Source organism: Alosa alosa, chromosome 18, assembly GCF_017589495.1.
Source record: "Alosa alosa isolate M-15738 ecotype Scorff River chromosome 18, AALO_Geno_1.1, whole genome shotgun sequence".
Lineage (NCBI taxonomy): Eukaryota > Metazoa > Chordata > Actinopteri > Clupeiformes > Clupeidae > Alosa > Alosa alosa.
The window spans coordinates 1,681,466-1,695,933 of NC_063206.1; the positions used below are offsets into that span (position 1 = coordinate 1,681,466).

Here is a 14,468-nt window from a genome sequence, read left to right on the forward strand (position 1 = left end):
CTGTATATATATATATATATATATATATATATATATATATATATATATATATAAATTTGAAATATATTTTCACAATGTAAATCAGAGAGTGTTCAAGCAGAGCCAGTTTTCATGTCCATGTCCTTCAGGCCTTCAAAATTCTCTCTCACGAAATATTGAGTAGGCCTAGGTTACGCTTTTTGCTTATTGATATGGCATTAAAGAAAAATATTAATTCCTGCTGTTGCTTTTTTGTTTGTTCCCTCGAAGGGAACATACCCAAACAAAGACTCTGGTGTGCACCATGAACTGAGATTATTATTATTATTATAACCATGAACTGAGATGTCTCCTATTCATATTTCCATGTGCTTTGCAGTTATCTGTCACTTAGTTATCATGTCATGTTATCATTTGCCTTAATTGCCTCTTGAAGAATCTTAACAGGAATCGCACTGGGGAAGATGTTGTGTATGCAGTCAGATTTCTTTTGATGGTGCTCAGAAGCTCTTCTGGGTTTTTGTGTATATGTCACTTCTTTGCATGTGGATGATATTAGCATGTCTGGATCGGGCCAGTCCCGTCTGAGTTAGTGCAGGCCGTAAGTTGGTACCACAGGGTACCAGTGAAAATGTTAAAACAGTCTGGGGTGTAAGCTGGTACCAGTGGATGAGTCGTCTGACAAGTGACATTAATCTGAGAATGGCACTAAAGTATTTTTTTTATTATTGGAAAGGAAGGAATAACTAATGTTTGTGTTAACAGACCTCTTCAGGAGATGACTCTGCACCACCACTCGGCATCCACTAGTGGGCAGCAATACCCAAGGGAAAATGTTCTCTCAGTTGCAGGGCAAGGGCTGGTGGAGAGATCCATGACTTTAACATCATACAAAGACATCTCACGCTTCAGTTGTAAACTTGTTCAACAGAAGTTCATTTCAATACAGAGAAATAACATTCAAATGGAACTGAACTAAATCAAGCTAGAACACTCACATCTTACAATGCTAAACTCACATCTTACCTTCATAATTACATTATGCTAAACTCACATCTTACCTTCATAATTACATTATGCTAAACTCACATCTCACCTTCATAATTACATTATGCTAAACTCTCACATCTCACCTTCATAATTACATTATGCTAAACTCACATCTCACCTTCATAATTACATTATGCTAAACTCTCACATCTCACCTTCATAATTACATTATGCTAAACTCACATCTCACCTTCATAATTACATTATGCTAAACTCTCACATCTCACCTTCATAATTACATTATGCTAAACTCACATCTCACCTTCATAATTACATTATGCTACTCTCACATCTCACCTTCATAATTACATCACATCTCACCTTCATAATTACATTATGCTAAACTCACATCTCACCTTCATAATTACATCACATCTCACCTTCATAATTACATCACATCTCACCTTCATAATTACATTATGCTAAACTCACATCTCACCTTCATAATTACATCACATCTCACCTTCATAATTACATTATGCTAAACTCACATCTCACCTTCATAATTACATCACATCTTACCTTCATAATTACATTATGCTAAACTCACATCTCACCTTCATAATTACATCACATCTTACCTTCATAATTACATTATGCTAAACTCACATCTCACCTTCATAATTACATCACATCTTACCTTCATAATTACATTATGCTAAACTCACATCTCACCTTCATAATTACATTATGCTACTCTCACATCTCACCTTCATAATTACATTATGCTAAACTCACATCTTACCTTCATAATTACATCACATCTCACCTTCATAATTACATCACATCTCACCTTCATAATTACATTATGCTAAACTCACATCTCACCTTCATAATTACATTATGCTAAACTCACATCTCACCTTCATAATTACATCACATCTTACCTTCATAATTACATTATGCTAAACTCACATCTCACCTTCATAATTACATCACATCTCACCTTCATAATTACATTATGCTAAACTCACATCTCACCTTCATAATTACATCACATCTCACCTTCATAATTACATTCTGCTAAACACTCACATCTCACCTTCATAATTACATTATGCTAAACTCACATCTCACCTTCATAATTACATCACATCTCACCTTCATAATTACATTATGCTAAACTCACATCTCACCTTCATAATTACATTATGCTAAACTCACATCTCACCTTCATAATTACATTATGCTGAACTCACTACATTATGCTAAACTCACATCTCACCTTCATAATTACATTATGCTAAACTCACATCTCACCTTCATAATTACATTATGCTAAACTCACATCTCACCTTCATAATTACATTATGCTACTCTCACATCTCACCTTCATAATTACATTATGCTACTCTCACATCTTACCTTCATAATTACATTCTGCTAAACTCACATCTCACCTTCATAATTACATTATGCTACTCTCACATCTCACCTTCATAATTACATTCTGCTAAACTCACATCTTACCTTCATAATTACATTCTGCTAAACTCACATCTCACCTTCATAATTACATTCTGCTAAACTCACATCTCACCTTCATAATTACATTATGCTAAACTCACATCTCACCTTCATAATTACATTATGCTAAACTCACATCTCACCTTCATAATTACATTATGCTACTCTCACATCTCACCTTCATAATTACATTATGCTACTCTCACATCTTACCTTCATAATTACATTCTGCTAAACTCACATCTCACCTTCATAATTACATTATGCTACTCTCACATCTCACCTTCATAATTACATTATGCTACTCTCACATCTTACCTTCATAATTACATTCTGCTAAACTCACATCTCACCTTCATAATTACATTATGCTAAACTCACATCTCACCTTCATAATTACATTCTGCTAAACTCACATCTTACCTTCATAATTACATTATGCTACTCTCACATCTCACCTTCATAATTACATCACATCTCACCTTCATAATTACATTATGCTAAACTCTCACATCTCACCTTCATAATTACATTATGCTAAACTCACATCTCACCTTCATAATTACATTATGCTAAACTCTCACATCTCACCTTCATAATTACATTATGCTAAACTCACATCTCACCTTCATAATTACATTATGCTAAACTCACATCTCACCTTCATAATTACATTATGCTAAAGCCGAACACTCTCACATCTTACCTTCATAATTACATTATGCTAAACTCTCACATCTTACCTTCATAATTACATTATGCTAAACTCACATCTCACCTTCATAATTACATTATGCTAAACTCACATCTCACCTTCATAATTACATTATGCTACTCTCACATCTTACCTTCATAATTACATTATGCTAAAGCCGAACACTCTCACATCTTACCTTCATAATTACATTATGCTAAAGCCGAACACTCTCACATCTCACCTTCATAATTACATTATGCTAAACTCACATCTCACCTTCATAATTACATTATGCTAAACTCACATCTTACCTTCATAATTACATTATGCTACTCTCACATCTCACCTTCATAATTACATTATGCTACTCTCACATCTTACCTTCATAATTACATTATGCTACTCTCACATCTTACCTTCATAATTACATTATGCTACTCTCACATCTCACCTTCATAATTACATTATGCTACTCTCACATCTTACCTTCATAATTACATTATGCTACTCTCACATCTCACCTTCATAATTACATTATGCTAAAGCCGAACACTCTCACATCTTACCTTCATAATTACATTATGCTAAAGCCGAACACTCACATCTTACCTTCATAATTACATTATGCTGAAGCTTCTAACGCTCTCTCTCACATCTTACCTTCATAATTACATTATGCTGCTCCAACACTCTCACATCTTACCTTCATAATTACATTATGCTAAACTCACATCTTACCTTCATAATTACACATGCTAAGCTTTTAACTCATCTCACATCTCAATCATAATTACATTATGCTAAACTCACATCTTACCTTCATAATTACATTATGCTAAAGCCGAACACTCTCACATCTCACCTTCATAATTACATTATGCTAAACTCACATCTTACCTTCATAATTACATTATGCTAAAGCCGAACACTCTCACATCTTACCTTCATAATTACATTATGCTAAACTCACATCTTACCTTCATAATTACATTATGCTAAAGTTAACACTCTCACATCTTACCTTCATAATTACATCTTACCTTTATGTTACATTTATGCTAAAAGCCTAACACTCTCTAATCTTACCTTCACATCTTACCTTCATAATTACATTATATACAAAAGCCGAACACTCTCACATCTTACCTTCATAATTACATTATGCTAAAGCCGAACACTCTCACATCTTACCTTCATAATTACATTATGCTGAAGCCGAACACTCTCACATCTTACCTTCATAATTACATTATGCTAAACTCACATCTTACCTTCATAATTACATTATGCTAAAGCCGAACACTCTCACATCTCACCTTCATAATTACATTATGCTAAACTCACATCTTACCTTCATAATTACATTATAATTAAAACTCACATCTTACCTTCATAATTACATTATGCTAAAGCCTAACACTCTCACATCTTACCTTCATAATTACATTATGCTAAAGCCGAACACTCTACATCTTACCTTCATAATTACATTATGCTGAAGCCAACACTCTCACATCTTACCTTCATAATTACATTATGCTGAAGCTTTAACACTCTCACATCTTACCTTCATAATTACATTATGTTGAAGCCGAACACTCTCACATCTTACCTTCATAATTACATTATGCTAAACTCACATCTTACCTTCATAATTACATTATGCTAAAGCCGAACACTCTCACATCTTACCTTCATAATTACATTATGCTAAAGCCGAACACACTCACATCTTACCTTCATAATTACATTATGCTAAAGCCGAACACTCTCACATCTTACCTTCATAATTACATTATGCTAAAGCCGAACACTCTCACATCTTACCTTCATAATTACATTATGCTAAAGCCGAACACTCTCACATCTTACCTTCATAATTACATTATGCTAAAGCCGAACACTCTCACATCTTACCTTCATAATTACATTATGCTAAAGCCGAACACTCTCACATCTTACCTTCATAATTACATGCTAAAAGCCGAACACTCACATCTTACCTTCATAATTACATTATGCTAAAGCCGAACACTCTCACATCTTACCTTCATAATTACATTATGCTGAAGCCGAACACTCTCACATCTTACCTTCATAATTACATTATGCTGAAGCCGAACACTCTCACATCTTACCTTCATAATTACATTATGCTAAAGCCGAACACTCTCACATCTTACCTTCATAATTACATTATGCTAAAGCCGAACACTCTCACATCTTACCTTCATAATTACATTATGCTAAAGCCGAACACTCTCACATCTTACCTTCATAATTACATTATGCTAAACTCACATCTTACCTTCATAATTACATTATGCTAAAGCCGAACACTCTCACATCTTACCTTCATAATTACATTATGCTAAAGCCGAACACTCTCACATCTTACCTTCATAATTACATTATGCTGAAGCTCTGAAGTTCCTACTGCACGGTGGCGCTGCTAACTTCCTCCTTTCCTCCACTTCTTTGTTTTGGTTTGAACAAACAAGTGTACACAGGCTTTCTTCCTCCCACCAACCTGAAACAAAAAATAAGCATGAATTAAATATGTGTTACTTCACTTAAACAAACAAAACCAAGGTATGGTCTACCTGAGAGAGATGCATAGCTGAGCCGGAGTTCATCAACTCTATAGTCGCACATCAATGCAAATAAATAGTGTTGACATTGAGGGGAATGTTAATTTATTTTCATTGTGTCCCCTAGGTTATATCTGTGGCCTGAAATACCTTGTATATGAAAAAAAACAACTTCTTCCCGAAGCACTTTTGAATTTATTCAAATCCTCAGCATATTAGGTCATATCATAGATTATTATTTCCATTAATAAAATAATAATAAAAGAGTTTTTGAACTTTAATGTCACTAATGCTGATTATTCAATGATTCATTTGAATTTAAATATTTAAAATACTTTCACAGCAAATATTATATATTGGGATTAATTTAGATGAATTAATCATAGAGTATGCAATTAATTAGATTATTTTTTTTAATTGATTGACAGCCCTAATAAAAAATACTCCATGTGTATGTCAATGTGGCACAGGGATGTTATGTTGTGTGAATTACCCAGATGAATAAACGAGAGCCATGTCTAAACCACACAGTTCATGATTATGATGGTGTGTCTTCTTTCTAAGAATGTTGAACTATTTTCAATTTTTACTCAACCAAACAGCTAACTACCTCGAAACCAAACTGATTCTGTACAAGGTCCTTTAACACACACAACTCAGTGGAGTTGTGGAAGTGGTGGTCTACACGATGCGCAGGACTATGCCGTATACCCACTTAAAAAGCATCACCATCTCAAATACCCACTTAAAATAGACAAGGATATGTATTATTATTAATAATAATATTAATATTAATGATAATAATAATAATAATACATTTGTTTTATATAGCGCTTTTCTAAATACTCAAGGTCACTCCACAAGAAAGGGGTGGTAGTAAATGTGTGTGTGTAGGGGAGACCGGGGCTGGTTGGAACACTTTTCACTCTCGGTTATATATCTCCGTCTTACAATGCGTTGAAATGGTCAAATTGTGATTAACTGAAAGCTTGGGATCTCAGCTACAAAATGTATACATTCAATGTCAACAAATGATCCCTTGTTTTGAGTTATTTATGATTAAAGTGGTGTTGTGCATGTGTGCCAACCTGCCCCATGCACGGGGTTGGTTGGCACATGTAGTCGGGGTTGGTTGGTTATAGTCCTTTGCAGTACTCCTTTTGGTTTTGTTTAAAGTGCTCATCTATATCACTGCCTGTAGGGCTTTGCTGATGTCTTTCCTGTGTGTTTTTCTTCAGTAGGGCCCACCGTCAAGATCAATTTGCTCCCTACCGATTTTTTTTAACTTCAAATGTTTAAATTTGTCTGAAAATGTCTGAAATGCTTCCAAATGTAAAACTATGTTCAGTAATTACAATAACAATGTTAAAATAAAGATTGATGATGTTTTTATGCATAAAATACAAAGTTTATAGATTTGTCACAAAATAGCCATAGGGAATGTATGTGCCAACCAACCCCAAAATCAGTGTGCCAACCTGCCCCGCCCACATTAGGTCAAACTTTTTTGCACAAATGCTGTTAGCCTGCTAATATCAGTCACCTCAGGTTTTCAAACTTCAAACTTCGTGTGAATGCGCAGGAGCGCTGGGTTCAAAAGATCAATATATCAGGACCTCAACCATATCAGGGATTACAGTGCATCTATAATACCTTTCCAACTCTTGGTTGGAATCTGATTAAAATCCATCTGTCTAATATTGAAGAGTTGAGTTCAGTCCACTGCAGGAGCACTAGCCTCTAGATTACGGTGACATGGCCCCATGTCTCCAAGAGATCCACATTTAGATTACGGTGACATGCCATGGGTCCAAGAGATCCACATTCACCTGTTGGCCCAAAATTGTTTCCAGGCAAAACCATTATATGACAAAACCCATGACTGGCATGCTGTAGCTTCAACAGAGACAACAGACAACTCAAGCACAATACCACATATGCATCTGTCCTGCTGTTGGAGGTAATTTTTGTTACAGTGAAAAGTTCTCAAGAAATCACTCTCAGTTTCCCCCCAAATCATTTTTTGGGGGGGGCGTGGTAAATTCGTGTTGACTTCCAGACTATGAAGATGTGCGCGCAAATAATTTCAAATTTAATCTGGTGAATTTGTTTTTGACATCACATTATTAGAAAGCCACTTCGGAATCAAAATGTGCAAAATTATGCTTTGCTTTCTTGAGAGTCCAAAAATTCGACCCGGAAGTATTTAGAACCGTGCTGCTACATCAGTCAAATTAAAAGTCTTTGTTTGTTCAAACAAGCATGGGGCTTGAAGTATGGTACATCAACTTTGTTATGGATTACTTACTTCACATGTTCTTGGTTAATTGCGGATTTAGCTAACTTGTTTACAACCCCCTTTGCATTCGCACTCTATGGTGAAATGTCGTTCGTATGAGAGCGGCTAAATTCCATAGGACAGACCTTGGACCAGCCCACTTTCTAATACCACTTGTCCTTCTTCGCAACTAAAACATCCATGTTTTGCAGGTAATGTTACTACTGCCAAAAGGACTCGTTTCTCCGTCAACCTAATCTGGACTGCAGTCAGGTTATGCCATGGATGCAGGTTATTGTCCTGTCGATGGGAAAGAGGAACGACCAGGCGCAAGCGGGTACACTCCTTCTCCAGGACAGAGTGTACACGATCCGCCGTCGAAACATGAGCTTTCTCGGAAGGCTCCAGGCGTCCAAACGAGGACGGGGGTTCGACGTGAGGTTGCTTTTGGACCAAAACGTGGACCTCACGAACCAGTGCAACCAGGTCCCCTTACAACTCACGTTGTACGTGAGCTTACCGAGGCGAGTTCTCCTGGCAGTGAATACCACCATAACTTTTCCATTTTTTTTACAGTTTTTGTTTAGCTCACGTTTACTTTACTCTTCACTAAAGTCAGTGCATTTCACACATTAAAATGTCAAGTTCCAGTTTATTGCCATGTGTATTAGGAATACAGTGGGGTACTCTGGCATAGCAGTTTCTAATTTTGGTCCTTTAAAAACTCATAATTTAAATAATTTTATTGCAGCACTGCTGTTAAATAGCCCCTCAAACCTTGTACCGTTCAGATCCTCCAGGAGCGGGAGAATCTGAGGAAGGATCGAGGTGTTTACCTGCAGAAGATGCAGTACCTGGCCAAGGAGCAGCTGTACTTCCAGCAGGAGCTGAGTACGTCTCTTTCTGTGTGTGTGTGTGTGTGGTGGTGGTAGTGGTGGTGTGTGTGTGTGTCTGGGGGCATGTATTATGTCATGACTGGAGAATGAAAATGCTCTATTTGTCTGTCTGTCTGTCTTCCTCTGCCTGTCTGCCTACTGCCTGCCTGTCTTATCTACCTCCCTCTTCCTCTGGTTATCTGTCTCCCTCTCCCTGTCTGTCTGTGTCCTCTAGAAGAGCATCATCTCGGCGTCACGTTGGACCCTGATGACCCCCAGCGGCGTGCCATGACTGAGTTTTTGCAGCACATTAATACCCACCTCCTGTCATTGCGGAAGGCTGACGAATCCACCAAGTACCACCTCCTCAGGCTGCAGCAGGAGGCCGTACTCCTGGGCCTTCCTCCTCCAGCCCACCCCTGGTCCTCAGACGCAGATATTCTGCTGCCAGACGAGGAGGACGAGAGCCAACAGCAGGTGAATTTCCCCCTCTGCTCTTCTGGAGCATTCAGGGCTGGATATAAAATAGCCCACATAGCTCTGTATCATGCATACTCAGTAAGTCATGTGGAGCATTCAGGGCTGGATATAAAATTGTGCACGTTGCTCTGTTTCATACATTAACTGGATGTAGTAAACGATGCATGCTTGTGGTGTTCTTTGACGTTATTTATAAAGAACGTATTGCTTGTGGTCTAAAAAGAAATCAGGTGAGCAACAGTCTAATAAAATCAGTTTAAAACCCTTCTGTCAGAAATCTGTCAAATCAGGCTAAAAACCATTCTGTTCTGGTCTACACAGACATTTGCAAAAAAGGTTGCAGAGGTCACTTGGTTTCTTGTCTAGCTTGTTGCTAGGAGTAGGTGGGCAGCCGTGGCCTTCTGGTTAGCGCTTTGGACTTGTAACCGGAGGGTTGTGTTCGAACCCCGACCAGTAGGCACGGCTGAAATGCACTTGAGCAAGGCACCTAACCCCTATCTGCTCCCCGAGCTCCGCTGTTGTTGCAGGCAGCTCACTGCGCCGGGATTAGTGTGTGTTTCACCTCACTGTGTGGGGTCATTCCGTGTGAAATCACCCAATTTCAGCGCAATTTGGCAGGTGACCCTCTCCGAAAAAATCTGAAAAAAATCACAGGTGTTTGTAGACCAAATCCATGCATAGATCTTAAATAGTATCTCTGTATAACTAATCGTTGCAAAACTACAGCCCTTTGAAACTTCAAGTAATTTTAAGCATTGTGGTGAACAATCCTTTTTGTTCAACTTCCAGCATTATTGGCTCTTTTGGTATTTCACACACATTAGTGAAACTATGTGAATGGAAGTACATTTTCCTGTTGAATTAAAAAATCCAATCGGATCAGACGTATCTTGTGTACTTACCCCCCTGCAAAGCTCTGAAAATGGCTATAAAGTCATTATGTGAAAAGACATCACCACCTTTGAGGGCTTGTCATTCAAAAAGTATGTGACACAAATCCATCAGATTTTTTTCCTACTCATGTATGTATTATAAGGTCATGTCCATGCATTAAATTTGGTTGTTAACATTATCATATTTTCAGAGCATTTTTTTAAAATTGGGCTTGATTTTCAAAAAGCCCGTTTTCATCTTCTCATTTCACCACGTGAACAGTTAACAGGATTTTTTTTTAATTTTACCATAAATCATTCTGTACGTGAGGATCATCTGCCCAAAAGTTGGGCTTGTTGCTGAGTTTCTTCATTGAGATAAGATTTTTTAAAAATATTGTCTATAAATCCACTGAATTTGTACTTTATCTACAGTACCACTTTGCACCACATGTGGTGCTCTTTTAATCAAAGTCAAAAGTCAAAGTCAAAGTCAGCTTTATTGTCAATTTCTTCACATGTTCCAGACATACAAAGAGATCGAAATTACGTTTCTCACTATCCCACGGTGAAGACAAGACATATTTTACCAATTTAAGTCCACAGACAAACATAACATTCAAGTAAACAAAAAAGTAAGTAAATAAGTAAATAAGAGGGCACATATAAAAATGAAAAAATAAGAGCAGCAAATATAATATAAATATAATGGAAGTCAATGGAAGAGTAAGAGAGTCACTTGTTTGCTGCACATATCAAATCTAAACACACAGTTTATGGTTCATAGTTGAATTGCTCCAAATAATTATTGCAACATGAACAACATAATACTCATACATAAATCTTATTTAGAGAAAATAAACTGATCAAGTAAATTATATACACACATAAGACTGACTGGTCATCATAGATGCAGCAAGAGGATTTAGCATAATTACCATCTTTGTAATGAGTTTTCTACACCAGCTTCAACCTATCAGTGCCTATGTGAGCACTTTAATAATTTCTAGCCAGCTGGTTAGGCAAAGTCTATATCCATCGTCATATGCTTGGGATGCAGTCATCTGTGATACATAGACAAAGAGCATCAAGATGGAGATCAGTGCTTTGTCTCCATGTGATCTGGGAAAGAAGTTGGAACATATTCAAGAAACAATGGGTTTCTAAAATTCAGTTCATCAAGGTATTTCACTTGATGAAGATGACCATGTGTGTTTCCATCACAAGTATTCCTAACAAGGTTTGAGGACTCGTGGATCCAAGAGGCATTTGTAAAAAGATGATACATCTTTAGTATTGATTTTTCTGCATCTGACAATGCACTGAATTTTAGAAACCCCTTTTTACTTGAACCATATGAACCATAAACTGTGTGTTTATATTTGATATGTGCAGCAAACAAGTGACTCTCTTACTCTTCCATTGACTTCCATTGTATTAAAAGAGCACCACATGTGGTGCAAAGTGGTACTGCAGATAAAGTACAAATTCAGTGGATTTATAGACAATATTTTAAAAAAATCTTATCTCAATGAAGAAACTCGGCAACAAGCCCAACTTTTAGGCAGATGATCCTCACATACAGAATGATTTATGGTAAAATTAAAAACAATCCTGTTAACTGTCCACGTGGTGAAATGAGAAGATGAAAACAGGCTTTTTGAAAATCAAGCCCAATTTTATAAAAATGCTCTGACAATATGATAATGTTAACAACCAAAGTTAATGCATGGAGTTGACCTTATAATCCATACATGAGAGGGAAAAAAATCTGATGGATTTGTGTCACATACTTTTTGAATGACAAGCCCTCAAAGGTGGTGATGTTTTTTCACATAATGACTTTATAGCCATTTTCAGAGCTTTGCAGAGGGGGAATTACACAAGATACGTCTGATTTGATTGGATTGTTTAATTCAACAGGAAAATCTACTTCTATTCACATAGTTTCACTAATGTGTGTGCAATACCAAAAGAGCCAATAATGTTGGAAGTTGAACAAAAAGGATTGTTCACCACGATGCTTAAAATGACTTGAAACTTCAAAGGGCTGTAGTTTTGGAACCATTAGTGATACAGATATACTATTTAAGATTTATGCATAGGTTTGGTCTACAAACACCTGTGATTTTTTTCAGATTTTTTGGGAGAGGGTGACCTGCCAGCCACTGGGTGATTTGACACGGAATGACCCTATGTTCACTGTGTGCTGAGTGTGTTTCACTAATTCACAAATTGGCATAAATGCAGAGACCAAATTTCCCTCACAGGATCAAAAGAGTATATATACTCACATATATTTATATATATATATATATATATATATATATATATATATATATATATGTGTAGTAAGAGATTTGGGCCATGTAGTAAGAAATGTTGGCCTTAAAGGTGTTCACCATATATGTGTGTGCTATATTCAACCATTTGCTCTTTTGGTATGGTCTGTGCTCATGTTAAAGAAAGAGACACTGCTGTAAGCAGAAAGTGAACGGGAGCAACATGACGTCTGTTAGCAACATGACGTAGGTCTCCGGATATTCGTGAATAAAGCTCTCTGAGATTTCTGACTCTACTCCTGGCTGGCTGAGACTTCATTTCTCAAACAATCTCTAGACAAATTTCTGTTCCTACATATGGTATTAATATGGTTTTGTTTCTTTTTAACTTGCATAAAACACTGTCCTGCGGCTTATACACAATGCGGCTAATACACAGGAAATTACTGTAGAGTGAAAACTACATATCCGCATGGATGTCATTGATTTACACATAGACTGCATCTATTGATTAACAGAATATGAGGAACAATCAGTACGAATAGGCAATAAACCAAATACACAATCAAAACTGTATGTTCACTGTATGGTGATATTCAGTAATTTTGTCCTTCATCTAGACATATAATATTTTGGTCATATCAATAATTTTATTTTTTGTCTTGTTCTTGATAAGGAGATCGTCCCTCCCAGCTGCGCTCCCCTCCCACAGCCAAGCCCACCGGAGCCCCCCCACCACCACACCCCCAGACCACAGCCAAGCCCACCGGAGCCCCCCCACCACCACACCCCCAGAACACAGCCAAGCCCACCGGAGCCCCCCCACCATGACACCCCCAGAACACAGCCAAGCCCACCGGAGCCCCCCCACCATGACACCCCCAGACCACAGCCCCTGACGGCCACAGTAAGGTGAGGACAAGATCTTGCTGTAATAATGGGCACACATTTTGTATGCATTGTGTTGCATACATCATGCAGTTCACAGTAAATATTAGTGGAATTAGCGTTCTCGTGTTGCATACATCATGCAGTTCACAGTAAATATTAGTGGAATTAGCGTTCTCGTTTAGATGTTGTTGGCCTCCTCATTGTTTAGTACAAAGCAATGTAATATATTGGGACTTCATTTCATATTTCTGTTTTAGTATGTTGCTGATTCACTTGAAAAAGTATTGCATCATTAAGTTTTATTTTTGTCTCTGTGCTTGCATTGTCTTAGTCCGGCAGAGCCCCCGCTATCTTAGCTTAGCATAGTGAGCATAATCTCTTGTGATGGCATGTGTCACAAGGTCGGTTCATTCGCTGTTCACGGGCCTCGAACCCACCACCTTGACACACACCGGCATCGGAGACGAATGCTCTAACCACTGAGCTAAAAGCCCAGGCTACCAACTCAGCAATTGGAAGCGTTCTTAAGGTCAGGGCTGTGAGGATTTACACGTGCAACTAGCATGCTAGCTCAGTCTGCCTCCGTTACACATGTCATGAGTAAAAGTGAGGCGAAGCACTGCTACTTGGGTAGAGATATCACGTAACACATGAGTACCTTTTCTCACTCGCCACAGCACGGACAGTCTCTGTGCCCATGCAGCAGTGCTTTGCCCCAATATAGTCCCAACCCAGATAGCAAACATACACTGGGACGGAACTGGGCCACACCTACCACAACGTCCAGCACGGATCTGCATAATGGACCTGATCCGGCCCAAACGCCATTACATCGGTCCAAAATTGGTCTGGATCCGTTTGGACGGATCTGGTACCAATAAGGGCTAAGACTGGCCCAGTTCCATTATGGTAGTCTGTGTTACTGGCGTGTTCCAGATCTGTTTATCATATGCAATACGGGTCCGCTTATTGTGTGTGGTGCGGACCCGTTTATCAGACATCAGCC

At 37.8% G+C, this 14,468-nt stretch overlaps 1 protein-coding gene across 1 annotated transcript in view; it reads left to right on the plus strand.

Moving 5' to 3' along the window:
- Positions 1-8,036: 8,036 nt before the first annotated feature.
- LOC125311865 overlaps positions 8,037-14,468 on the plus strand; it is a 59,024-nt gene continuing 52,592 nt past the window's right edge. The window contains exons 1-4 of the mRNA XM_048270229.1: positions 8,037-8,586; positions 8,854-8,953; positions 9,173-9,414; positions 13,248-13,483. Coding sequence (XP_048126186.1) covers positions 8,344-8,586; positions 8,854-8,953; positions 9,173-9,414; positions 13,248-13,483 — 821 coding nt within the window. The 5' untranslated portion in view covers positions 8,037-8,343. The remainder of the gene's footprint in view (positions 8,587-8,853; positions 8,954-9,172; positions 9,415-13,247; positions 13,484-14,468) is intronic.